This window comes from Elephas maximus, chromosome 10, assembly GCF_024166365.1.
Source record: "Elephas maximus indicus isolate mEleMax1 chromosome 10, mEleMax1 primary haplotype, whole genome shotgun sequence".
Taxonomy (NCBI): Eukaryota; Metazoa; Chordata; class Mammalia; order Proboscidea; family Elephantidae; genus Elephas; species Elephas maximus.
The window spans coordinates 34,677,691-34,703,880 of NC_064828.1; the positions used below are offsets into that span (position 1 = coordinate 34,677,691).

Here is a 26,190-nt window from a genome sequence, read left to right on the forward strand (position 1 = left end):
GTTACTCAAGCTAGACCATCACATGCTCTCTGGAAATGAATCTTCAGTGGGGTGACCCAAAGGTCAAATCCTACGGGAGTTCATTCATCCAGAAGTCCCAGCAAATTGATACTGGCTTCTGCTCCCTCTACCTGGAAGCTTCTCTGATACCTGAATTTTGTGACTAGTTCTGCTTCTCCTTCCATTCTATGAGCTCTCCACCACCACCCTGGTCCCCCTTACATCCCTTTAATAAATTCCCCTTTTAAGCTTATTTATGCTGGTCAGTTTTTATTGCTTGTAACAACAGCAAAAAACAAAAATACCCTAATTAATCCAAACACCTACCTTGCAGCGTTGTAAAGGATTAAATACTATGCAGTTTGTAAGCGCCTAGCACAGTTCTGGTAGCATAGCAAGCAATCAGTAAGTGGTGGTAATTGGTGAGAAGTTAACACGGCGTGCAGGGCACAGGGAGGGGGAGGGGAGATTGTTATTGGTTTGGGTTCCACCAAGAGAAACTTTCTCCCAAGAGACGTCAGAAGGACAACAGAAGGGAGGAAAGTCCAGGCTATGGTATGCTCATTTCTTCAAAATGTCTTTATTGAAACAGAATGATAGAGCAAGAAGGAATGAGGGCTGGGAGGATGTCTTGGGCACAGGATGGAGCCCAGACCCAGTGGTTACAGTGTGGAGCTTTCTCCCTGTCCCCGACTCTTACTGAGAAAGTGAACACAAAGCAGCAGGGAGGAGATGGGGTGGGTGCAGCCCTCTGAGCTCTCCTAGATGGCTGGCGTGAGGTGCCTCTGAGCCTTCTCAGCCCGCTTCCTCTCTTGTCCTCCCGATCTCCCTGCCGGGGCCCTATGTCACCTTTCTGTGTTGGCCAGCCTCCCGCCAGGGTGCTCAGAGATGACTCAGAGGGCAGGGTTGGGGGTGGCAAGCAGAGGGACATGGTCACAGCGGTTAGGGGGTGGCTGTCGCAGCAGGGAAGGCCGGCGGCACAGCTCCCCATCCCGGAGCAACTCGGGCAGGAGCTTGCGCTTCGTCTCCGGCAGGAGCATGATGCTGAGGATGCAGAGGAGGGCACAGGCCGCAAGAACCACGTGCTGCAGGAAGGCTCCATGGCCCATGTGGAGGCGCTGAGCTGGGCCACTTAGCCCCCCGAGTGCCCCCAGTGCCATGATCAGGCCCAGGCCGCGGCCCCTGGGAGAGACGGAGGAGGCACTCAGCCTGTAGCTGTGGGCCTTGCCCCGCCTTCCTCCAGCAGCCTTCCCATCCTCCATTCTGAAGGCCCTGCCCTTAGCTGGAGGCCTAGGGGCCTGGCCCTGCCCCGGGCAGCACCCTGCTCTCACCGGACAGTGGTAGGGATGACTTCAGCAGCAAGGAGGGTGCTGAGGATGCCAGCAGCTTGGGAGGAGAAGAGGCCAAGGACAGAGAAGGTGGTGATGGCAGCCTCGTTCAGATCTGGAGGGCCAGAAGGAATGGGGTGAATGGAGCTTTGGAGATCATGTCAGGCCTAGTCCCTAGGGCCACCCCTTTGGCTCTCTGCTCCTGTGGCTCTCTCTGGGTGGACTTTGGGCATTCGCTCATTGACTGGGAGAACAGACAGGGTTGTATGGCCAGGTGGAGGGTTATGGAAGATCTGGGTCTTGGGAGGCCTATGCCAGAGAGAGGCCTGCCTGAGGCAGCCCTGCTGGGGTCCTCTTGCCGAGCCCCCTGCCAACCATAAGGAAAGGAAAGGTGGATGCTCACAATCCCACAGGCCCAGCAGGACCAGGGACGCAATGCCAGTGAGGGTCATCGAGAGAAGCAGGATGCCCCGGCGGCCGAATCGGTCCACGGTGACCCCCAGGAAGACGCAGGCCAGGGCTGCTGTGCCACTGGCCAGCAGGGAGCACAGGTAGAAGTCCGATGGGCTCCCTCCTCCTCCCACAGGCTGGTAGCAGTGGCGGATGGCATGGGCGATGAAGCTGTGAGAAGGGATGGGGAAGCAAAGAGCCGTGTCCGAACCCCTGCCCAGCCTTCCACAACCCTGGTGGCCTCTGCAGGGGTTCTCCGGCCTTCCCCACCCATGTAGCCCCCATCCCAGCTACTGGCCCGGCCCTTGGCTCAGACACCCAGGCTCACTTGGTGAAGCCCAGGATAAGCAGATTTTTCCAGATGTTGCGGTAGTTGAGAAGGGAAGCGAAGGAAAAGGAGGACGTTACAGGGAGAGGGCAGGTGTTCTCCAGGTCTTTGAGAGAGAGAGAGGAGCTGTATGTTAGGAGAAACAGCTAGGAGCCCAGGATCCTCCCACATGGGTGGTGAGGGCCCTGGGAGAAGGTGGCACAGCCACAACCACGCAGGGGGCACTGTCATGAGTGTACGTGAGGGGTTGCCCCCAGGGAACCCTGCCTCTTACCCTGCAGGGCCTCCTGGGCCTCCTCCCCCAGCATCTGCCCATGGGGCCGGTTCCGCTCAGCCAGGATCCTCAGTACAGACTGTGCTTCCTCGGTCTGCCGCTTCACTATCAGCCATCGCGCAGACTCCAGAAACAGACCAGGCCAGCTGGGGGCGGGTGGTAGGGGTGCACTCTCAGGGGGTGGTCTCCTGACCCAGGGTTGGAGAATTCCCACCTCTGAGGGGTTGGGGAAGGCAGCTGGAGAACAGGAGGGGTCTCTGGGCTAGAGTGAGGCTGAGGTAGAGATGGGAATGGCCAGACAACGGGTGGAGGGTGATACTGACCCATAAAACAGGAAGAGGATGCAGGGAGCGGTGATCATTCGCTGCAGAAATCGCCAGTCCTTGGAGACAAGAGCCAGGCCCAGGAACAGGAAGTGTCCCCCCACCCCCACCAACTCCCCTGCCAGGGCCACTCGAAGCCTCTGGGTTGGGTCGCACAGCTCCAGGCCTGGAGATACAGCAGGGATGGAGGGGGGAGAGGCCATGGAGGGAGGAGGTATGAGAGGGAAGAGAAGGAGAAGGAGGACAGAGAGCAAGGTCAGACCCTGAGTGGAGGCTGCAGCCATCACCTCTCACAGACCAACCTCTGGATGGCAAGGAACTGAGGGATTGTTCAGTCCTGTCTCCCTGACTGTGCAAACCTAGGATGGCTCTAGGGTCCGGGTCCCTGGCGGTGTTCAGCAAGCTTACAGGCCCTTTTACATCTAACCTCTTATTTGACCTTCATAGCAACCCTTGGCATAATTAGGTGATTTGTCCAAGGTCACACAGCTCGTTGGGATTTCATTTTTAAATAAGGCGCTATTCCCGTATAGTAGTAGGCCAAGGCACGGGCGGCCCTAAAGATCTGTCGGAGGAGACAGGTGCGGAGAAGCAGGGCCCCCAGATCCTTCAAAGGCCTGGGCAGAAAGCTGAGATTCAGATCAGCTGAAATGTAGGGCTAAGGAGGGGACTGAGGGGACCCTAGGGGGCAGTGGGAATGGCCTGGGGATGCAGACAGGCAGGCTTGAGACTCATCTCTGTGAGAACGCCACTCACGCATCAGGTAGACACCAAGGTCAACACCAGCAAGCAGAAAGCCCAGGAGGAATCGGAGGGCCATGACGCCTGTGGAGGAGCCTGCAGCAGCTCCTCCCACTCCACAGGGGCCCACCAGCCCCAAGGTCAGCAGCACAATCCCACGACGTCCAAACCTGGAAAGAGGGAAGGGATTGTGGGTAAGGAGTTGCTGTGTGGGGTTCCATCCCCACCTTAAAGCTGGAGGTAGAAGAGTGAGGGTCTGGGGGCAAGAGTTGGACTGAGGCTAAAGAAGATAAGAAGGGTTGGGGATCATGGACAAGTGGATATCTGGCTACTGTTTACTGGGGTGAAGTTATTGTTCTTTGGGGGTGAAACCATTGACTCTTAGGGATGAGGCTATAGGTCAGAGGGAAGGGCATTTATTCATAGAAGTAAGACCACCCATTAGAGGAATGGGATATTGCTTAGGGGACTTAGGACCATTGATCCTTGGAAATGGAGATATTGGTTAGTGGGGATGGAGCTTTTCTTCCTCAGACTGGTCAGAGAAAATGGGGTCTTTGATGTATGGGTTTGGAGCTATTAATATGTGGAAGTGAGGCCATTGGTGATTTTTGCATGGGGATAATATTGATCAGTGAAGATGGAGCTAGTGTTCTTAGGGGACTGAGTCATTGATTTTTGGAGATGAGACCATTGTTCCATAGGGCTGAGACTATTCGTCCATGAGGATGGGGCGTGGGTCTATTGATGCATAAGAATGATCAGTGGGAATGGGGCCACTGATTCCTGGGGATAGGGCTATTGATCAGTGGGGGTGGACCTATTAATCTTTGGAGACTGGACAACTGATCTTTGGGGATGGAGCCACTGATTCACAGGGTAGGGCTATTAGTCCATTTGGATGGGGCTGTTGCTCAGTGGGGATGAATCTATTAATCCCGGTGAGAATAGGGTCACAAACCAGGGGAAATAAAAGTAATGGTCAGTGACGACAGTGACTATTAGTCAGTGAAGACAGGGCTACTGATCCTTGGGGGCTGGGCTATTAATCTTTTGAGATAAGACCATGATCTATAGGAATGAAGACTGGGGTCAATGGGAAAGGGACACTGATCCATGTGAGTGAGGCTACTGACCCAGTGGGATGGGGCAATTTTTCCATAGGGATGGGTTTATTGGTTAATCAGGCTAGGGGTATTGATTTTGGGAGACTGATTATTGATCTTTGAGGATGAGGCTATTGTTCCATAGAGTTGAGACTACTAGTCCATATGGATGGGCCATTAATATTTGGTGGTAAGGCCATTGTTCCATAGGAATGAGGATATTGGTCTGTGAGGATGAGGCCACTGATATACGGAGATGGTCTAATGACCTGTGGGTTTGGGATCATTTGCCCACAGGGGTGTTTGACTATTGGGCAGTGAGGGGGGTATTGATTTTAGAGAATTGGACTATTGAATGTTGGGTTGCCTTTGATCCATGGGAGTAGTACTGTTAATCCATTGCACGGGACTGTAGGTTAGTGAAGGAGCCCTGGTGGTGCAGTGGTTAAGTGCTTTGCTGCTAACCAAAAGGTCAGTGGTTTGAATCCACCAGAGGCTCTGGCAGGAGAAAAGACCTGGTGATCTGCTCCTGTAAGATTACAGTCTCGGAAACCCTATGTGGCAGTTCTACTCTGTCTTACAGGGTCGCTATGCGTTGGAATCGGTTCAACGGCACACAACAACATAGATCAGGGGGATGAGTCTAATAGTCTATGGGGATAATCAGTGGAGATGGAGCAACTGGTCAGTGGTGATGGGGTCAAGAATCAAAGGAGATGGGATTTTTTTTATCCATGAGAAGAGCTATTAGTTGGTGGGGACGCTGCTGATCTTTGGAGATGAGGCCACTGGTTCAATGGGAATGGGATGTTTGGTCTGAGAGGATCTGAGAGCACTGAAGATCTATGAGGATGGGGTTCTTAATCTATGGGCGTGCTTATTGGTGTCATTCATCCACAGCAGGTGGGCTACCGACCCATGAGGGTGGAGTCATTTGTTGGCAGGTGTAGGGCCATGCGTTATTGGGGATGATGCTATTGTTCTTTGGAGAAAGGGCTACTGATTCATGGGTGTAGGCCACTGGTCAGAGCCATTTGTTTGTAGAGTGGAACCACGGTCAGTGGGAATGGGGTTATTAATATTTAGGAATGAATATATTGCTCTTTAGGAATGACCCCATAGGACAGAGTAGAACTGCCCCAAAGGGTTTCCAAGGAGCTGCTGGTGGATTCAAACTGCCGACCTCCTGGTTAGCAGCCATAGTGCTTAACCACTATGCCACTAGGGCTTCATTAATATTTAGGAATGAATATATTGCTCGTTAGGAATGAAGCCATTGGGATGAAGCTAAAAGCCTATGTGGATGGGGCTATTAGTCAGTGAGGAAGAGTCTATTAATACATAGAGATGGTGAGGGAGGTGGCTACTGGTACTAGGTACAATAGAGTGGGGAGATAGGACTTTTGATCTCTGGAGAGTGTTTTTTGGTCAGGGAGGATGGGGCTATTGATCTTCAGAAATGAGGCCATTGATCCATGGGTTATAGGGTTATTCATCAGTGGGAATGGGGCTAATAATCCACAGGGTGGGCTCGTTTCCTTGTGCAGATGAGGTGCTGAAGGAGTATCTTTTTATGGGAAGTGAAGTTGAGACAGGGTGGGATTGCATGTCATTGAACAGAAGTCCAAAGAAGACTGCAGAGTCCAATGTATATTTGTAGGCTTCTTGAGAATGCCAGCTACCTGGGCTAGCCTCCCTGGCACCCCCCTCTCTGCCTGCCCCGCCCCCAGGCAGCCCTCACCTGTCTGCGGGGTAGCCCAGGAACAGGTAGCCAGAGGCAAAGCCCAAGATGAAGAGGATCTGCTCCAGGATCACCTGCCAGCCCAGGTCACACACCAGATCCCACTGGGGATGTGAGAAGGATGGAGCCAGGGTGAGGCCCCGCCCCCGCCGCCCACAAACCGCCCCCAGACCCGCGGCCACCTGCAGTTCGCTGGGCACCTCACCTGGCCGATGGCGTTGGTGGTGAGTACCGGCAGGCCGTTATAGTCCCAGTCCTTGAGGCAATGGTTGAAGTCCGGTGGGGCGAATCCACTGCACGAGGGGTCCGTACTGGTGGCGACGCGGCTGGCGGCGCTGGCAGCTAGGGCCGCGCTGGGGACGCTGACGCCGCTGGCGTTGGGCGGCTGCTCCCAGCCGGAGGCGTTGGGGGGGAAGGCCCCGTAGTGGCAATGCAGTGGGGGTGCCAGCGTGAAGATGGGGTCCGAGGCCATGCCCAGGGCCACGAAGAGCACGGGCAGGCAGCAGAGGCCAAGCTGCAGCTGCTGGCCGCCGCCCAGCGCCCCCACCTGGGCGAGCAGCGCCTCAAAGCTGAGGGGGCCGGGGGGCACGGAAAGCGACAGGCTGCTGCCCATCCCGTCGCCGCCCGCGTCGCCCTCCCGCTCGCGTTGGCGGTCCCGCTCACCCTGCAGCTGCTCCGTGGGCACGGCATCTCCGAGGGTCCCGACCTGCTGCTGGTGAAGCGAGACACCGCAGCGCTAGGGGAGGGGGCAGCGGGGGCGAGGAAGAGGACTGCGGGCGGGGGGCGGGGGGCGCTGCGCGGGAGGAAAAGGCTGGGCGCTCGCGCGGGCGGGGGTGAGGATGGCGGAGCCCCCCAGGGCGCGGGCACTTACTCCGTTGGTGCTGGGGGTGATCTCTACTGTGCTGTCGATTTTGCTGCCGCCCCCGCCGTTGGGCTCAGGGGTCCCGGTGGCCACCCGGGGAGCCAGCTTGCCGACCGCGGGGGCCCTGCAGGCCCGCCCGGAAAGGATGCGCTGTCCTCTGGCTCGGTTGCGCACCTGGTGCCCGAACACTGGGAGTCGGGAGAGACCCCGCTCTGCAGCTCTGCAGCCCCAGGCGCCTCCTTCTTCTCTGCGAACTGTGCGCAGCTGTCCCCTCCTCTTCCTCCAGACTCTCCTCCCCTTCCCACGTCAGCAGAACCTTCGGTCCAGACTCTCCGTCAGAGAGAGGAAGGGGGGCCAGGGCCCAGGGGAAGGAGGGGATGGGGCTCTGTCGCTTGTTCCGGGTCTGCGGGCCATTGCGGTAAAAAGGAAAAAAAAGCTGGAAGGATAGGAGCTAGCCCAGGGAGATGCTACCTTTGCTTCCCTCTCTTCCCCATCATTCATGCATCCATACAACAACCCATCCATCCATTCATTCGTCAGTAAAATTTATTAGGCGTCTTCTGTTTTTTTTTTTTCTATGTGCCAGGCCCTGCACTAGGCTTTGGGGATGAGAAGGTAGACAAGGTCTACCTTGGAGAAACTCACTGGGGGCGACAGACATGTAAACCAGCATTTATAGTACAGCAAATGCATATGGAGGACTGGTTGAGCACTGTACTCAGCTCTGGCTTCAGTCCTCTACAAGGTAACGAATTCTTTGGGGTTCACCACTGGTTGAGTCTCAATCATTTTTCAACAGCATTTGGCCATGTTGACCACCCCTTCCTCCAAACACTTTCTTCCAAGGCTGCTAATTCCCACACTCTCCTGGTTTTCTCTCTCTTGTTCCTCTTTTCTCCACTGCAGGTTCATCTTCTTCCTCACCATCATTCAGTATCTGCACACCTCAGAGGCTTGGTCCTAGGCCCTTCTCTCATCTCACACTATTCTCTATGCCTTGGAATCTGACCCATGCTCATGGCACCAGTAGGAAAAAAAAAAAACAAAACAGTAGGAAGCCACCTCTTATTTGACTCCTCACCCCTTGGGTGACTCACAGGAGCCTTTAACTCAATATGTCCAAGACCAAGCCCATATTCTTCCCTCTGTAATCTGGTTGTCTTCTAGTTCTTCCTCAGTGAATGGCACCTTTCTCATTCAATTGTGACCAGATACTTAGATGACAGCCCTTGGAGCCCATGTCTAATACTCAAAAATTTTATCTATTTTACCTTCTATATGTTGTTGTTGTTAGGTGCCACTGAGTCAGTTCTGACTCATAATGACCTTATGTATAACAGAAGGAAACTGCCTGGTTCTGCACCATCCTCACAATTGTTGCTATGCTTTGAGCCCATATTTGCAGCCACTGTGTCAATCCATCTTGTTGAGGGTTTCCCTCTCTTTCGCTGACCCTCTACTTCATCAAGCATGAAGTCCTTCACCAGGGACTGGTCCTTCCTGATAACATGTCCAAAGTACATAAGATGAAGTCTTACCATGCTTGCTTCTAAGGAGCATTCTGGCTGTACTTCTAAGACAGATTTGTTCGTTCTTCTGGCAGTCCATTCAGTATATTCAGTATTCTTCACCAACACCGTAATTCAAAGGCATCAATTCTTCTCTGGTCTTCCTTATTCCTTGCAGTTCTCGGATATTCCTCTTCTCTTCCTCTCTACCACCATTTAGTCAAGCTACCTGTTGCATGGGTTTCTTTGGCCCCCTAATTCCTAACTGATGTCCTGCATCCACTTTGTCTCCACTCTTCCCCATCTGTTATTCACGGTGCAGATGGAATGATCTTTTCAAAATGCGGACCTGATAATGTCCCTTTCTTGCTTAACAACCTTCAACGGCATCTCCTCACTATCAAGGTAGCTATCAATATTCTAGACACTTCATACATGATCCTGCATGCCTGGTCCTGTGCTCCCTGGGGCTCCATCTCTCACTTTTCTTCCCCAATTCTCTGCATTCTAGCCACACTGGCCTTCTCTGTTTTTCCAATGCCACAGGGCCCTTGCACAAATTATTCCTTATACCTAGAAGGCTTCCTCTCCCCCTAGTCGAGTTCTTCTCATACTTCAGCTGTCAGCTCAAGCACCTTTGTTTCAGAGAGGCCCTCCCTAACCACCAGAATTGGTACTCAGATTTCAGCTCACAGACCAACAGTATCTTATCACTTAGGAGCTTGTTAGAAATTTAGACTCTCAAGCCTCACTCAGACTCATTGAATCATAATCTGCATTTTAACAAGATCCCCAGGTGGATCATGGAGGTTGGAGACACGTTTCTCTCAGGGACTTGATACCTGATAGGCACTTTATTCTGTAATCCCAGGTAAAAGCTGGAAAGGAGTGCTGTTAGTTGCCTGGAAATCCATTCCCTCTTCTCTCCACCAAACCATGTATTGAATGTCTTCTTTGTTCAGAAATTTTCCAAATTCGGGGAAACCCTTTCTTTCTAATGCAGCAAGCAGCCTTTTCCCCACTTTTGTTCCCCCAACTAATCTCAGCATCTCTTTAGGACTTACTATGGTGCCTTACTATAGCCTGTAATAGCACAGGCAATGTTCCTTGCGTTTGCTTGTGTCCTTGTGTTTCTGTCCTGGAAAAAAGCTAGGCTTTTCACATGTATTATCTAGGATGGTTTTCACAACAGCCCTGTGAGCGATTTCTGATCACCCTCACATTAAAGATGAAACTGGGACTCAGAGTGACTGATATGATTACCACAGACACATAGGCACATGGCAGATTAGAGACCCAGACTCTAAGTTTAGGCTATCTCTTTTCTTTCTGGAAGATAATGGGGTATGGCTCCTGTTATGTCTTCAACTCATATGAGTGAATTTTGGGGGCCCCAGAATTTGGAAATGAGTTTCCCTTTGAGAACGAAACGAGAAAGAAGGAACTGACAAGGGACAAGGCAAATAAATGTGTAGGGGGTCCTGAGAGACTAAAAGCGTGACTGAAATTTGGAATGCCCCCAATACAGTCAACTTGCCAGGGTATCGATACTCTTGGGAAAGTGGAACTGAAGCAATAGATCTGTAGCTCGGACTTCTTCCTCTGTGGTAATATGATTGAAGTCATCCCCCCTCCCCCATCCCACACTGATTTCACCAAAGTGACTAAGTGATAAAGTAGACTAGACTTCCAACACATTGGATTCACCTGCCACTTCAGCAACTCTAAAAGATGGTTTGTCCAAAAGTATGGTCACAGGAAGCCTGGGGAGCTCAGGGGCTAGACCCCCTTGGGGCTACCTAAGGGAGAGGGCACCCAGGCTAGCCAGGAGCACTCGGTTAGCCAGAGCTGTCCTACGGGGTGACCTCTCCAAGATGGCACCTTTTGAGGCTCTAGTGTGGCCAGCCTCTCTCATGACATGGTTTGACAACAAGATCTTGGAGGAAAGCCCCTAAATCAATGTCTGCCTTCCTGAGATGCAAGTTCTCAGGTTCTTCTGGGTTCTTTCACCCTCCAGATCTCAGCTCAGATATCACCTATGTAAGGTCTCCTTCACTGCCCTCTCCTCCCCAATCTAGTTAGTCTCTTCACATCACCCTGTTTATGTCCATCGCCAGCTACTGTCAAATCTGTGGCAGGTTCATTTTTTTACTTATTTTAATTGATTTATTTGCATTTGTCTCACCCCTACTAGAATGGTATGCTCACAATGTACCTTCAGAATTGTGCCTGGCACATTTGCTGAATGAATAGCTGTTGAAGAAAAAAGCAAAAATTTCCCCCAAACCCTAAAAGCACCCTGCTCATAGTCATAGTGTATGCCTCACAGGCATGGCTGAAGGGTGCCTCCAGGCTCCCCAAAAGCAGAGCCAGTGAATCAGATAGCAGGGTTTATTGAGGTGCACACCCAGTTCCTGAGGCCCAGCCTTCACATTCAGAGTCAATGTCCTGCATCCTCGCTCTTAGCAGAGTGAGGTGCTGATGGTCTGGGGCCGAGAAATATAAACAAGAGATGGGCTCTGTGTGATCCCAGGGTTTTGCCACCTGATTCTCTGTGGGGCTAGTCTTCTGTAGGTGGGTGGCAGTGCAGTGGCCAGGGAACATCGGCCCCAGGCAGAGGAAAAGGAGGAGTGTCTGGTTCCTCCCTGCCCCCAGAGGGCCTGGTGCCTGCCCCTGGCAAGGCAGGGAAAATATTAAATATAAATAATTTATACAAAATGGCTCATACAAAAAGCTGTGGGTTGGGGGAAGAGATGCCTCTACGAGAGGCTGAGATGATTGAAAGAGGCAATAAGAGGAAAAAGATACATCCACTCCTTCTAGTCCTTGAAACAGAGCTTTCCAGCCACCAGGGCCTGGTGGGAGACTAGGGCGGGCAGGAGAGGGGCAGAGACATACCCAGGGACCTTCAGGGGGCCAGGCTGGTGAGCAGGGTGGTGAATCGCAGGGCCCGTCCCACCAGCTCTGCCACACATTGTGCCATCTCTTGGGCGGCAGGGCCGGACGGGTAGCTCAGCGCGGCCCCCTTGACAGCCAGCACCGTGGACCGCAACGCCTGGCCCAGCGCAGCGCCGGCAGCCCCGACCTGTGCTCGAAGAGGGGCTGAGGCTGCCAGCCGGTCTAGGGTATCCCCGACAAACACCAGGCGGTGAGCTGCCACCACCACCCGCTTGCCGTGGGGCACGAAGAGGCGAGGGGGCTGATTGGCCTGGCTGCTGGCCATCAGGGCTGCCACCGCCGCCTGCAGGGCTGAGTAGTGGCTCTGGCACTGCCCTGCGTAGAAGTGCAGGAGCTGTAGGTCTCCGGCGGGCAGAACCAGCGGCTCTCCTGGTGGGGACTGCGCATCCTGAGGGGCGAGAGGGGTGGTCAGTGGGAAGGCTCCCATTAGCGCCACCTGGTGGGCTGCTCGCTTTCCTGCCTTTCTCCCTTCCTTTCTTCTTCCCTCCCTCTTTTCTTCCCGCGTGCAGTTCCTGTAGCTCCTACCTCTCCCCATCAGAAAATTTAGATTCTCATAGAGAGGACCGGGAAATACCCAGACTTGATGTCAGATAGGTCTGGATTCAAAGAGCCTCAGACTTGACTGCAGACAAGTCTCTGACCTTTTCTGTTTCCATATCTCTAAGTGGGGATTCTAGCACTGCACTGTCCAAGATGAATACAACATGAACCATACAATGTAATTTTAAATTCTCCAGTACTCATGCTAGGAAACCCTGGTGGTGTAGTGATTAAGTGCTACAGCTGCTAGCCAAGGGGTCGGCAGTTCGAATCCGCCAGACGCTCCTTGGAAACTCTATGGGGCAGTTCTACTCTGTCTTATAGGGTCGCTTTTCAACGGCTCTGGGTTTTGGGTTAGTAGTCATGTTAAGTTAAACAAAACTGGTGAAATTAATTTTAATAATATGTGTTATCTAACCCAAAATATTAAAAAAGTTATTTCGATATTTGATCAATAGAAAAATTATTAACGATGTATTTTATTTTTTATACTAAGTCTTCAAAAATCTGGTATGCATGTTATATTAACAGCACATTTCAATTCAAACTGAGCGCTCCATAGCCACATGTGGCTGGTGGCTACCGTACTGAACAGTGCAGTGGTACCTACCTCATAAGGCTGCAGTATTACTCACTACAAGCACCGTATGAATTTTAACTATGGCTTTTTTGGGAGGAGGGGGCTTTAAAGCATAGGAATTAATTTTTTCACAGTTCAGGAAGCTAGAAGTCCGAATTCAGGGCATTGGCTGTAGGGGTTGGTCCTTTTCTTTCCTTTTTAAAAAAAAAAAAAATTTTTTTTTAAATATTGTGGTAAATATTGCCCTGGTGGTGCAATGGTTAACAGCTTGGCTGCTAACCAAAAGGTTGGCCGTTATAATCCACCAGCTGCTCCTTGGAAACCCTATAGGGCAGTTCTCTCTGTCCTATATAGGGTTGCTGTGAGTCAGGACCAACTCCTCAGCAATGGGTATGTATATAACAAAATATTTGCATTTGAACATTTTACACGCACAATTTAGTGACATTAATTACCTTCATTGTGCTGTGCAACCATCACCACTATCTGTTTCCAGATTTTTCCATCACCCTTAAGGAATGACACCCCTCCCCCTCCTTCCAGACCCTGGTAACCACTAATAAACAATGACTATTATTAATGCTGATGCATGTAATGTGCCTAGCACAGGGCCTGGCACTTGGTAAATGCCTGATAAATGGTAGCTATTGTGATTGACCATTTTAGACAGGGTCCAGGAAACCACCTCACTTTCCAGAGAGATTAACTGACGGCTTCAGAGCCCTGGTTTCTTAGCGGTGGAACTGGGATTAGGACCCAGGTCTCTTAGGCACCCAGGAATTCACAGTAGGAAGGAGCCTTAGAAGTCGCTCAGCCCAGTTCTGACCTATACCCTTTCTGCTCCCCTGGCTGCCTGGCTTTCTGACGCCTCTCCAGCAAATTCTTTCCCAGCTTTCTGAATTCCCGACATCCTCTTCCAGGTTCCAGCTCCTTCCTACTTAATTCTAACTCCTCTCTACTCTATCTATCCCCTCTCATTCCCGTCCTAATCTATTTCCATTCATGGTTATTTAAGAATTCTCCTCCCAAATTCCTCTTCCCCCTTCCCCAGACCCCCTTCTCTCGCACCACCCCCACCAAGGTTACCTGCTGCTCTGGCAGCTCCCTCTCCAGCAGTTCAGGGTCCCCTGGGAAGGCCTTATCCGGGGGCCTAGATCCCTGAGCTTTATCCATGCCCTGCAGGGGATCCAGGTCTCAGCACAGAGGTGGGAGGGCAGGGTGGGTGGCCTCAGCAGCCTTTTTGCCCCTCTGAGTCCCCTTCCTTCTGGGGACTGTTGTGTCAGAGGGCTGAGGGGCAGAAGAGGTGTACTGGTACAAGCGGTATGGCCAAGTACTGGGGACCCAGGCTTCAGGTGGAGGGCTAGGGCAGGGAGGAACGTAGGGAGGAAGAGGAGGGCTCAGGGGCTGGGCTCCAGGCCTCTTTCCTCTTCTCCCTGGTTGTGCTGGGGGGTTCTGGGTGGGGCTGGCCCAGAGGTGCTCACCTTCAGGTGGACGTAGTCATACTCTTCAGCCATCGGGATGCCCTCATACTCATTGTGGTGTCCCTCTGGATCATCCTCCACCTGTCCTCCCTCTGGATCCCCTTCAGCCTTGGGGGCCCCATAGCCAGGCAAGTGGGGTGGGGGCGGGGGGAGAGGCCGGTCCTGGATGCTGCCCTTTCGGCATGGGGCAGGAGAGGGAGCCGGAGAAGGGCTGGGGGTCTCGGGGACAGGCAGGGCAGGCAGAGGACGGCGGGACAAGCTCTCAGCTGAGGGCAGCCGGGGCCTGTGTGGGGGTGGGGGGCTCCTGGCCAAAACCAGAGACAGAGTGTCCAGGTCATTGGAGGCTGAGGCTCCTGGAGGCTCTGGGGAAGGAGGTGCCTCTGGCCCCAGCAGGGGCACGTCATAGATGCCCTCATCGGAGCCCCCACCTTCCCCTTCTGTCAGCAGTTCCTCGGGGGCTTCATACAGATTGAGCAGGGCCGATGCCCGTTTCAGGTTGGAGGGGGCAGCATAGAGGGGAGGCCCAGGTTCCCGGCCCCCCTCCCACTCCAGGTCCGTCTCCAGCTCTTTCGGTGGCTTTGGGGTCAGAGGCACATCATAGGGAGCTTCATTCTCTCCAGGAGGCTGTGGGGGCACCCAGGCCAGAGGGCGGGAAAAGGAGGCTGGAGAGTCGTAGGGGCTACTGGATGGAACCCGGAGGGCAGTGGGGGGCACGTCATAGACCTGGAGAGGGGGAGGAGTTGTTAGTCTTCAGGCTTAGTGATGAACCCTCCCTGGGGGCCCCCATGCTATATACACACAGACACAGACACACATGGGTCTCCAGGCCCAGGCAGCCCCTGCCCATACCTCTGAAGTGTTTCCAGGGGCAGCCAGCTGGGTCCCCCTGCCTCTGGGGATCTTGTAGATGGGGTCAGGGGAGGGCGGACAGGGTCCAGTCAGAGATCCTGAGGTGGGACAGGGCCGAGCTGGGGGTGGTACCACATACACCTGGGGATCAAGATAGGTGGGTGGGTCAGGAGGAGTGAGGGGCCAGGGAACAAGATAACGTCTGGCTTGAAGGAGCTTAGAGGCCCTCCAACCCCTTCCCTGTATTGATGGGGAAGCAGGGCCCAGGAAGGGCTGGTCATTAGGGTTCACAGAGCAAAGTCAGTGAAGAGCTGAGGTAACCTGCTCTGCCTCACTGCAGGCCCCAGAGGAAGGGCACAGGGCTGAGTTCGGGCTCCCCAGCTCTCACCTCCTGGTCCTTATTGCCATGCTCTGGGGCTGGATATGGTGAGCCAGGCGGAGGTGGGGGCACCTGGAAGATGCTGGGCTTGGGTGCTGGGCCAGTGGGAAGGAGCTTCACTCTGTTGGCAGGCACGATGCCCTGCTGACCGTGTAGGGAGCAGAGGCACCAGCCGTCCAGCCCGCCTGCACCCTCCTGCTGCAGGACCCGTAGAACATCCCCTCGGCGGAAGGACAGCTCCTGGGGGGACTCAGCAGTGTTGTCGTAGAGTGCCCGGGCCAGCTGGGCCTGGTGGGTGAGGTGGGAGTGAGGCAGGGTCTTCACCCATGTTAGGTCATGTCACCCCCTGCTCAGACCCCTTCAGAGCTCCCTGTTTCCCTTAGGTTAAAAATCTGAGCTCATGGCTCATTTCTTTCTCACTGGGCCCACCTCCTCTCTAGCTTCCCCTCCTCCTGCGCTCTCCCTCTTCCTTTCTATTCCTTGCACTAGACAAATTCTTTCCTGCCTCAGGGCCTTTGCACTTGCTGTTCCCTCTACCCAAAATGCTCTTCCCTTGACTTCTTATCTTACAGGCCCTTTTTTATCCTTCAGTTTGGCTTAAATGTCTCCTTCTCAAAGAGGCCTTTTCTTCACCCCTCCCCCAGCCCCCATTCTCTGTCTCCACACATGGTTTCTGTCATAATTCTTTACACTGTTTGTCCATTTACTTTATTACTGATTTCTTCCCTTATACTGTAAGCCCTGTGAGGACAGGAACTGCTTTCTTCCTAGAACCTGCAGTAGGGCCTGGCTCACAATCAGTCCTCAATAAACAAGCTTTGAATGAATTTCCTCCAAAGCCTTGTGTGTGTGCTAGGAAGTCCTGCTAAGGTTTTCCCCAGAATTTTCTTTACCTTCCCTCAGCTGGTGTCCCCCCAAAAGAAGCAGTTGCAGAAATCCCCTAACCTGAGCAAGTGGGAGAAGCCCAGGCCAGACACAGTGCCTAAGCATAATAATGAAGAAAACAGAAACCGAAGCACTTGGTTTGTTCTCAGTCTGAGCAAACCTCAGAAGAGGCTGAGGTTACCATGGAGAAAAGTGTGTACACTCCAGTGTGTGTGTGTTTAGAGGCAGGCTGGCAAACCAACCAAGACAAACATTTATTAGCCTGTTTCTTGTCCATCGGGTGGGCCCATCGAGGGCCATATGCTCAGATTATAAGCCACAGATGTTTCTGTTGTTGTTAGTTGCTGTTGAGTCAATTCTAACTCAGAGTGACCCCATGTGTTACAGAGTAGAACTGCTCCGTAGGATTTCTTGGCTGTCATCTTAAAGGAAGCAGATCATCAGGCCTGTCTTCTGTGGTTCCACTGGGAGGGCTCGAACCACCAACCTTTGGGTTAGCAGTTTGGCACAAACCGTTTGCACCTCCTGAGGACTTTTTAGTAAGTCACAGGTGTTTTTGCGTGCTGTTGAGTAGATTCCGACTCATAGTGACCCTATAAGACAGAGCTAGAACGGCCCCATAGGGTTCCCTTGGCTGTAATCTTTATGGGAGCAGATTACCAGATCTTTTCTCCCACAGGGTGGCTGGTGGGTTTGAACTGCTGACCTTTCAGTTAGCAGCTGAGTGCTCTAACCATTGTATGACCAGGGGCTCCTTAAGTCACAGATACTGAGTGCTAATTACATGTTCAGACACTGTGTATGTCTTTACACTAATTATCTCATTTAATCCTCACAACAACCTCATGAGGAAGGGGCCACCACTATTTCCATTTTGGAAAGGAAATTGGAACAGAGAGGTTGGTACATTGCCCAGTGATGCAGAGTTGGTGGAGCGTGAGTTGAACCCCAGGCTGTTGGATTCCAGAGCCTGCACTCTCAATCACTTGCTTTACTGCCTCTCCACAATCACAAATGTATAGACCTACTTTCTTATATTGGTTAACAGTGGTTGAGTCGAGAGTCCATGACTCAAACATGAGTCAAGGGCACATGGAGGCTTCATTATGCCCAATTTCCCTTTGCTAGTAACCCTTCACAGTGCTCGGGTTCCAGGATATCCTTTGGCAGAATCAAGTTTAAACCACTCAAAATGCCAAATTACCTGTTCTGCTTAAGTTATGATAGCTAAGTGACCATGGCTGCTGGCAGGGCCCCAGGCAGTGGTGGTGGACAGCAGGTAGTTTGGGAGTACTGACTAGGTAATCCCCGTGTGCTGACCAACTCAGTAAAAAATCCCAAGCTGAAGACCTCAAACAGGCTGCATTTGACCATCAGGCCCTGGGGAGGTTGCCCTGTTCCTTCGGCATGAGTGCATGTGCCTTCTGGTGGGTGTTTCCCTCTGTGGAGAGGTTGTCCAGCCCTTCACGGCTGGTTGACTTTAACAACAAACTAACTTCTCCTCTTGCCTGACTCCAAACTCATCAAACCATTTTTTCATTATATTTTGGCTTCTAAAGGATATTGTTCCACAGAATGGAAACATGCAAACCAGATGACATAGATTTCTGGCTAGCTCAGCATGTTTCTTTCTAAATGTAAATTATAAACTGGTGTTTTAGATCTAGCCAGGGGGTTAAGAGTATGATTCCAGAGGCAGGCAGACCTGGGTTTGAGTCCTAGCTCTGTCCCTTTCTAGCTGGGTGACTTTGAGCAGGCTGTTTAGGCTTTCTGAGCCTCAGTTTCCTCCTGTGTAAAACTCGGATAATAATACTACTATCCCCATAGGGTTTTTGTGAGGTTGTGGGTGAGATAATGCATCAAAAACCCATGAGAGGTTTGGGGACCATGGTTTCTTGGGAGATCTAGGTCAATTGGCATAATAAAATCTATTAAGAAAACATTCTGCATCCCATTTTGGAGAGTGGTGTCTGGGGTCTTAAACGCTAGCAAGCAGCCATCTAAGATGCATCAGTTGGTCTCAATCCACATGGAGCAAAGGAGAATGAAGGACACCAAAGACATAAGGTAAGCATGAGCCCAAGAGAAAGGATGGGTCACATAAATCAGAGACTACATCAGCCTAAGACCAGAAGAACTAGATGGTGCCTGGCTACAACCAAGGACTGCAATGACAGGGAACACAACAGAGAATCCCTAAAGGTGCAGAAGAGCAGTGGGATGCAGACCTCAAATTCTCGTAAAAAGACCAGACTTAATAGTCTGACTGAGACTAGAAGGACCCTGGAGGTCATGGTCCCGAGACCTTCTGTTAGCCCTAGACAGGAACCATTCCCAAAGCCAACTCTTCAGACAGGGATTGGACTGGACTATAAGGAAGAAAATGATACTAGTGAGGAGTGAGCTTCTTGGATCAAGTAGACACATGAGACTATGTGGGCAGCTCCTGTCTGGAGGGGAGATATGAAGGCAGAGGGGGACAGGAGCTGGCTGAATGGACACAGAAATACTGGGTGGAGAGAAGGTGTGTGCTGTCTCATTAGGGGGAGCGCAACTAGGAGTATATAAAAACCAAAAACCCAAACCGAGTGCTGTTGAGGAGATTCCTACTCATAGCAACCCTATAGGACAGAGTAGAACTGCCCTATAGAGTTTCCAAGGAGCACCTGGCGGATTCGAACTGCCGACCTTTTGGTTAGCAGCCGTAGCACTTAACCACTACTCCCCCAGGGTTTCCAGGAGTATATATATAAAAAAATATATAGCAAGGTGTATATAAGGTTTTGTATCAGAAACTGACTTGATTTGTAAACTTTCACTTAAAGCACAATAAAAAAAAAAATGACTTAAGGACACTGAAGGGTTAGATTTCTTAGTCTAGCTGTCAAAAATATTGTTTTTTTTCAAGTTCTTTTGAATAACATATGATTTGGCACACATTTTAACAATTAAACTGTGGACTTCACATTAAATGAAAAAAAAAAAAACCCACGAGAAAGCTTAGCATAGTGCCAGGTGTAGTAAATGCTCAATAAATATTAGCTGTTATTAGGATTCTGAGAGTCTGATTAGTGTAAGTCATTTCCCTGGACCTCCTCACTTCTGAGTAAAAGAAAAAAATCTACCTCCTGGGACTAAAAGCTGACCAGCTGGCTCCTAAGCCAGCATCTTTACGTCACAGTGCCCCTACTATTTTACGACCTCCCCCTCTCTGGCTCTGAGCTAAGGTCTTCTCACCATCACATAGACTGAGAAACTAAAAGGAGTTTGGTCTGAGATGGTGCCAAACTCAAACCCAGCAGGCCCCCTCCAGGGGTATGGGAAGATGATGGATGTCTCTCCGTTTCTCTTTCCAGTTTCACAATCCTCCTTCCCAGAGTTCCCAAGCAGAGGGGGGCCAGAACACTGGTGGCAGCCTCACTTTCCCTGGGAATCACTTGGATTCAGGCTACAGAGGGCATAAGACAGAAAGCAGAGGTGGGGCTGTGAAGTACTCCTTCCTGTTAGGTTTGAATTCTGTCCAATGGGGCCAAACAACCCAGGCTTGCAATTACAGGAAACTAGAGAAAGACCTGGCAATCTGCTTCTTACAGCCAAGAAAACCCTATGGGGCAGTTCTACTCTGTCACATGGGGTAGCTAAGAGTCAAAATTGACTTGATGGCACCTAACGACAGCAACAACAACAACGATGGGCAGAGTTGTTATAGACGGATTGATGATGGGTGTGGCCCACCCCTGCTCTACCCCCTTCTCAAGGGCCCAGCCGACTTGTGAGGGAATGGCTGGCTTAATGGGGGTGGCCGTGGACCACTTGTTCTTTGGGAGGCCGCCTCCCACTGTCCCATCCAGCCAGCTGTCTCCTCCCTTTGTCCCTAGTCCCCGGAAAGTGGCCTGAGGCTGGCTGACATCACCTCCCCTCCTCCCTCTATTTTCTCTTTCTCTTGCCAGAGCGTCCTTCTTTGCTCCATTTCCCCCGTTTCCTCCGTCCCTCCTCTAGAGATGGGCCTCTAAGAGTCCTTTGGCCTCTCCCATTTTCCCTGAACTACATCCTTTCAGCCCCCTCCCAACCTTTTACTAGCCTCCCAATCACAAGCCCCTGCCGACCACAAGTGGCCACCTGTTCCCGCCCAGGAAAGCAGATAGGTTTCTGGTTACACTTGCCCCCTCCCCTTGCTCCAAGAGCAGCCTCCAGAAAGAATAGAGGAGAATGGGGAGGGGGAGGGGAGGAGGGGCAACTCAGAACCCGTAGGAGCGCAGGGGATAAGTGAGAAGGAAAGGGGAACAAAAGTGAGAGGAGGGGAGACAGCCTTCTGGCGAAGAAAGGGACCCAGGAGAGAGACAAAGAGAGGAAGAAATAAAAGTGACAGGACCGCATGGCAGGCTGTGGAGGTCGCTGTTCGGCAGCCTCCTCTCACTGATGGGACTCACCGACGTGGCTATGGCCATGGGCTCGGCCTCTGGCGTGGCCTGCTCCAGGCCAGGCTCGGTTTCGCTGACTTCAGCAGCGGTTGACCCGCACCATGGTCCACTGCCTCCAGGCGAGGAGGCGCCCCCCGGCTGCGGCGCCTGAGCCGTGGCCTCCGCCGAAGTTGGAGGAGGAGAAAGAAAATCCACAAAACTCTCCAAATGGGAGGCAGCCTGGCCAGGCAGGAGGAGGAGCGAGGCGGGTCGGGGCGTCGCTGCGGGACCTTATCCAAAGGCGCGCGCTATGTACTGTCCCGGGGGCCACCAGGCTGGCAAGGCCCCCGGGGCTGCCTGCCCTAGGCCGCGGAGGCTTACCGGACCCTCATGGGCCTAAAGCTCCCTTTTAGGGCCCGGACCGGCGAGAAGGCGGGAGCTGGGGCTGTACTCGACGCCTCTCCAGGCCTCTCTGAGCGGCCCCAAGGGCTGGGAGAGGCCGCCGGGGCGGTTGAGCTGGACGAGTGAGTTTAGGGATCAACCCTTCCCACCCGGGGGGCGCGCAGAAGAGTGGGACTCCCAGACCACTGCTCGGGGCACCGGAGGACACTGCGGCGGCACCCGCTGGGAGAGCAGGAGAGCGAGAACTGAGACTTTTGTCCCTCTTCAAACTCGCCCAAGTTAGCGTGGGGAGGCCGGGCTGCCACCAAAGGCCTCCGAGAGCGTGGCCGTTGGGCTGGGTTGCTGGAGTGGCTGCTTTCTGCCCAGACGCTCGCACCACAGGCAATGCGGCGGGCTTACGCTCGCACGCTCGCTGTAAGCAAGCTGGGGAGCCTGGGGGCGCCGCGACGGTGCTTCGCCCCCGGCTGTCGCCTGGCAGCAGCCCGCACGCAGGCACAACCCGTAGAGGCGGGGCGGCCTGAACAACTCCTGCTGGCGGCCAGGCAGAGAGGGGCCCGCCGCCCTCCTCCAACCCTCGGCCTTGGCGCGCAGGGCCGCGCACGACCGCTCGCACCCTCTGCCCCCTGGCACCCGAAGCGGGCCCCGCAGCCCACGCTCGCACGCACCCTAGGCAGGGCCCCTCGGCACCTCCCAGGTGTCTCTGGGAACGAAGGGAAAGACCACAAAGCAAAAGAAGAAGCAAAAGGAAGGCGAAAGAGAGCAGTGGCTAAGGTCCTGTGGACTCGCCTGGGGGGTGTTGGGGAGGGACCCTTAGAGGGTCCCCCCCGAAGCAGGAGGGCTGGGAGGCTCCGGGGGTCGCGCGTGGCCCCCAGGCTCACCCCCCGCTCTCGGCTACCCTCCCTTTCCCGGGCTCCTGGCTCCCTCTCAGTGCAGTTTCTTCCTCCTCCCCTCCGGCCCGCTCCGACGCGCGGCTCAGTCCTGGGGATTAAGAAAAAGAGGGAGGGGAAAAGGGAGGGGGCGGAGGAGAAAGGAGGACGATCCCTCCAAAGGCGGGTGTTGAGTTTCAGCTCCGGACCCTCGGGCCAAACGGCACTCCCCCTCCCGGCCCCTTTGCTCCGCGCCTCCGTCTTCCCGACTACGCGGCGGATCTCCCGGTGGTCTGGTCAGCTCCCCGCTGGGAGCTTTCCTCTCCCTGCCACGCCCCCGCCCTCCTCCGCCAGCCCCGCGCCTCTCTCTGCCTTCCTTTCATTAGCCCCACATCTGTCTTTCCCCTGGGAGGGAGCGTGCTCCTTCCGCCTTACTGGGGTCCCCTGCAGAGCCTCTCCCCTCCCTTGGATGACAGGGTTATCCAGGCTGTTCCTGAGGGGAACAGGCTGGAGTCTGGGGCTGGGCATGGATTCTGGCACTGGCAGGAGAACGTGAAGCCTGAGCTCCTGGCCCCAGAGCTGCAGAAGGGCCGGTTGGGTAGCCTATCACACTTTGCCAGTCTGGGCCTGTCCCCCGCCCTCAACCCTTCTGGTTCCGTGCTGCCTGGGAGAAGCAGGAGTGGTGACAACGGGCACAGAAGGGCAAAAACTCTTTTAGAAGGACTAGGATCTGTACCCCAAGGAGTTTCAGCTGAAATGACAGGGCTCTTTTAATCCCCCACACCTCTCTGCCCTTCCTATTGTTACTCCTTAGATTTCCTGTTTCTTTCCAGCCACTTCTTTCTCCTGGTTCTCCCTCCTGGGCACACACCAGAGGCTTGAGGGAACCCTACCTACTTCCATTTCTGAGTTTCCTGGTCCTTAAAAAAGGAGACACCAAACAGTGTTGAAAGCTGTGGTATATTTTTCAGTGTTTACATTTAACAAATTAACACTTCAAACACATAGACAATGGCTCTGTGTATAACCTCCTTAGGAGATAACATCCGAAGTCTAAATTTAAGGCCCTTTTGGAACCTGAGGACTTGGACTGTGCTCTCCTCGCCACATACGTACACATTCCGCAGATCCACATATCCAGGCATTTCCCAGGACACTGGGAGGATACCCGTGCCAGCTCTTTCACCACCCTATTGCCTGGGCACCTATGAGGATCCCTCTGCAGAGGCGAGGGATGGAGCCTATGAGGGTTAGGGAGAGATGCTGGGGTGAACGTGGGGATGAACCATATTGGCTCTGGGCTTGGCTCAGAGATGGGGTGCATCCTGAACAGACCCAGACTCCATTAGGTCAGTATGGGAACAGATACATCTGAAGGGAGAGTGCCTTCATCCCAGCTCCATCCTCATCTGAAGTGGCCACTAGGGAAGGTTCTCCAACCTCCAGACCTCAGCCCTGGAGAGCAGAGGAGGGGGTGGGGGCTGGCCACCTGGAGCATAGACATTCAGCTGTGGGGGGTGGGGGGTGGGGTAACTGGTATGGTCTCTGCCCAGGGGACTGTCAAAGCAAATTGGGGTCCAAGGTGGAGGTGGGCAGGAAACCCTGTGTTCAAAGAGGAATGCTGTAACTGACACCAAAGGAAATAGGTGGAGGCCAGAAAAGGCTAAGCAGGAAAGAAGCTGCTAGGGCCAGGGAAGACTGGTGGCTTGGGAGATGAGTAGTGGGGCTCACTGCGTGTAGCCCAGTGCCTGGGGAAATGTGGATGAGAGATATCAGAGTACAAACCAGGGAAATATGACTGTGTTCTGGAGTCCCCAAGCATGAATGGAGCCAGTCTGACTCCGGCGTGAATTCTGGTTTAGTAGCTGTGTGACCTTGGTCAAGTTACATAACATCTCTGAGTCTCAGCGTCTCATCTGAAACAGTGACTTTGGTGAGGAGGAAATATATGTAAAGTGCCTAGCACAACGATCTTCTTCCATGGCTTTTCCTCTTCACCTTTCCTCCCCCTTTAACTTGTGCTTTCATAAGCTCATGCCCTTTGTGAAGGCAGGAGGAGCCTTTTCTCTGTCCTTAGGCCTCATCTCTGGCCTCTCCTTTGCACAGAGGTTTAAGCTATTCTAACTTGTTTAGGGAGAGCTCTCAGCTCCAAGTAAGGTTGGAGAAAACTCAGGTTTAGTGGGCAGCTAAGACCTTGGGTGGGCTGCAATCTCAGGCAGCTTGGCCCTCAGTTTGAGAGTCTACCCTTGCTGTGTTCAGTGGGTAGAAAGAAAGGAACTCCATCCAGCTTTCAGGACTCCAGTCTTCTCTCCCAGTCTTTCTCCTCCCCAGCAGGGTCTGACCAGCTGTGTCTTCCTTGCTCTACCGCATGGCTTCTTGGACTTGTCCTTGTTCCTCTTGCTACCTAAGCCCTCTCAGATGCTCATTAATTCTTCCCTGGTCTCTCCAATCCCCTTCTCTTTGGGTCTCCACAGCACCAGATGGTGTGAGTTCTCATCCTAGTTCTAACAGGACCTATGTAACCTTGTCCAGTTACGTGACCTCTTGGAGGCTCTGGTTCCTTGTCGGTAAGATGGGGCTAATAATGGAACCAATAGCACTGGCTTGTGTTGAGGATTCAGAGTTAATCTTAAACCCTGAGAACAGTGCCTGGCCCATGATGCGTAAATGTAGGATAAAAGGAACGACTATTACTATTTGGTGCCAGCCATGTGGGTGTTACTTGGTGCCAGAATGTGAAGAATATGATGCCTGCCCTTGAGGACCTCACATCCCGTGGATCATACCTGAATCCAGTTAAAACCTTCCCGCTTGGAATAAAATCAAATGCTCCATCATAGCCTGTCAGACTCTGCATGATCTGGTCTCTGCCCTCTTCCACTGTCTTCATCTCATTCCCCTCTCCCCTTCATTCTTTGCTTTCCATCCACATGGTCCTTTCTGTTTCTCAAATATGCCACACTCTTTCCCACCTTTAGGACGCCGCATGCTCTGCTTCCTCTGCTAAGAAGATTCTTCCCCTAGGCTCTTTCCATCTTCATGTCAAAATCTTCATCCTCAGAAAGATCTTTCCTGGCCTACCGAGACGAGGTTGTGACCTCTCCCCTAACAGTAACTCCCTATCTTCTAATCGAGTTTCATTTTCTTCATAGCACTTACTGCTATCAGAAATTACCTTGTTGCCTGTTTATCATCTGTCTCCTCTTGAAACAGGGCAGCAATCTTATCTGGCTTGTCCTTGTCTGCATTCTTAGTATTTACAATTGTGCCTGGAATATACTAGGTGCTCAATAAATATTTGGTGAGTGGATGAATGTACAAAGGCAGCCATGACTATAGGACAAAGCTTGAGTAAGCCAAGGGCCCTCCTTGGGGAGGCACCAGCCTTGGGCTCAGGGGAGTTGCCAGGCTCTTTGTCCCATTCACTCTGATTCTTCTTCTGTTGTCTCCCAGGCCAAACTGGGTTCTCTAAGCCTAAACATCTTTGTAGCTAAAAGTTATATTAAAAATATTTAGCAATGACAACCCAAGTGCCCAGATGAATGAATAAAGTGCGGTATATACATACAGTGGAATATTATTCAGTCATAAAGTTCTGATACATGCTACCACATCGGTGAGCTTTGAAACCATTATGCTGAGTGAAATAAGGCAGACACAAAGGACAAATGTTGTATGATTCCATTTATATGAAATATCTACAATAGATGAATCCTTTGAGACAACGATTAGTGGCTACCAGAGATTGGGGAGGAGGGGAGAACAAGGAGTTAAAAAAAAAAAAAAATTCAAGAATCACTTATAGGTGTTCCCTACAGTCTTCTTAAAACCAAACAATGGTTTATCTTAACTAGTAAAAAATGCTTGCCTTGAGCATTATGCTCTTTTAAGAACTATCTACATGGGATCAAATTGAGAATAGCAACTCAAAAGGTTAGAGAGGAGCTTTAGTGGCTGTGAACTTATGTTAATGGCGGAGGAACAATTCAGAGAAGGAGGGTGAGGATGGTTGCACAACTCAAAGAATGTAGTCAATGTCACTAAATGGTACATGTAGAAACTGTCTTATTGGTGTATGTTTTGCTGTGTATATTCTCAACAACAAAATAAATAAAATTATTTTTTAAAAAAAGAATCACTTGTCGAAAGAGTTCAAGGATAAACTGGAGGATGGAGTATGTACGGGTTT

The 26,190-nt window shown here is 52.4% G+C and overlaps 2 protein-coding genes across 5 annotated transcripts; both read right to left on the reverse strand.

Moving 5' to 3' along the window:
• Positions 1-239: 239 nt before the first annotated feature.
• On the reverse strand, positions 240-7,428 carry SLC22A17 (solute carrier family 22 member 17). The gene is made up of 10 exons (XM_049898859.1): positions 7,163-7,428; positions 6,497-7,003; positions 6,292-6,395; positions 3,460-3,614; positions 2,704-2,869; positions 2,381-2,526; positions 2,107-2,212; positions 1,732-1,949; positions 1,332-1,443; positions 240-1,182 (listed from the first exon to the last, which is right to left on the reverse strand). The coding sequence occupies exons 2-10, from the start codon at positions 6,902-6,904 to the stop codon at positions 894-896; spliced, it is 1,704 nt and encodes a 567-aa protein (XP_049754816.1). The 5' UTR covers positions 6,905-7,003; positions 7,163-7,428; the 3' UTR covers positions 240-893.
• A 2,965-nt stretch (positions 7,429-10,393) lies between these two features.
• Positions 10,394-21,009, reverse strand: EFS (embryonal Fyn-associated substrate). Of its 4 annotated transcripts, XM_049898740.1 has the most exons (6): positions 20,764-21,009; positions 15,458-15,736; positions 15,070-15,210; positions 14,221-14,943; positions 13,826-13,915; positions 10,394-12,007 (listed from the first exon to the last, which is right to left on the reverse strand). In XM_049898740.1, the coding sequence occupies exons 1-6, from the start codon at positions 20,779-20,781 to the stop codon at positions 11,570-11,572; spliced, it is 1,689 nt and encodes a 562-aa protein (XP_049754697.1). In that variant the 5' UTR covers positions 20,782-21,009; the 3' UTR covers positions 10,394-11,569. The 4 variants fall into 4 exon arrangements, with proteins under 4 accessions (XP_049754697.1, XP_049754699.1, XP_049754698.1 ...); XM_049898742.1 differs by lacking the exon at positions 15,458-15,736; XM_049898741.1 differs by lacking the exon at positions 13,826-13,915.
• Between the last annotated feature and the right edge of the window lie 5,181 nt (positions 21,010-26,190).

What these genes read in the sequence shown, in the direction of transcription:
- SLC22A17 (XM_049898859.1), bottom strand. Translation starts at nt 6,904, where the DNA reads ATGGGCAGCAGCCTGTCGCTTTCCGTGCCCCCCGGCCCCCTCAGCTTT. An exon ending in ATCCTCTTCCTGTTTTATGG is followed by an intron (nt 2,527 to 2,703) that starts GTCAGTATCACC and finishes ACCCGCCCCCAG; the next exon opens with CTGGCCTGGTCTGTTTCTGG. An exon ending in GGCCCAGGAGGCCCTGCAGG is followed by an intron (nt 2,213 to 2,380) that starts GTAAGAGGCAGG and finishes TCTCTCTCAAAG; the next exon opens with ACCTGGAGAACACCTGCCCT.
- EFS (XM_049898740.1), bottom strand. An exon ending in ATGACTACGTCCACCTGAAG is followed by an intron (nt 13,916 to 14,220) that starts GTGAGCACCTCT and finishes GATCCCCTGCAG; the next exon opens with GGCATGGATAAAGCTCAGGG. An exon ending in GGGAGCTGCCAGAGCAGCAG is followed by an intron (nt 12,008 to 13,825) that starts GTAACCTTGGTG and finishes CTCGCCCCTCAG; the next exon opens with GATGCGCAGTCCCCACCAGG.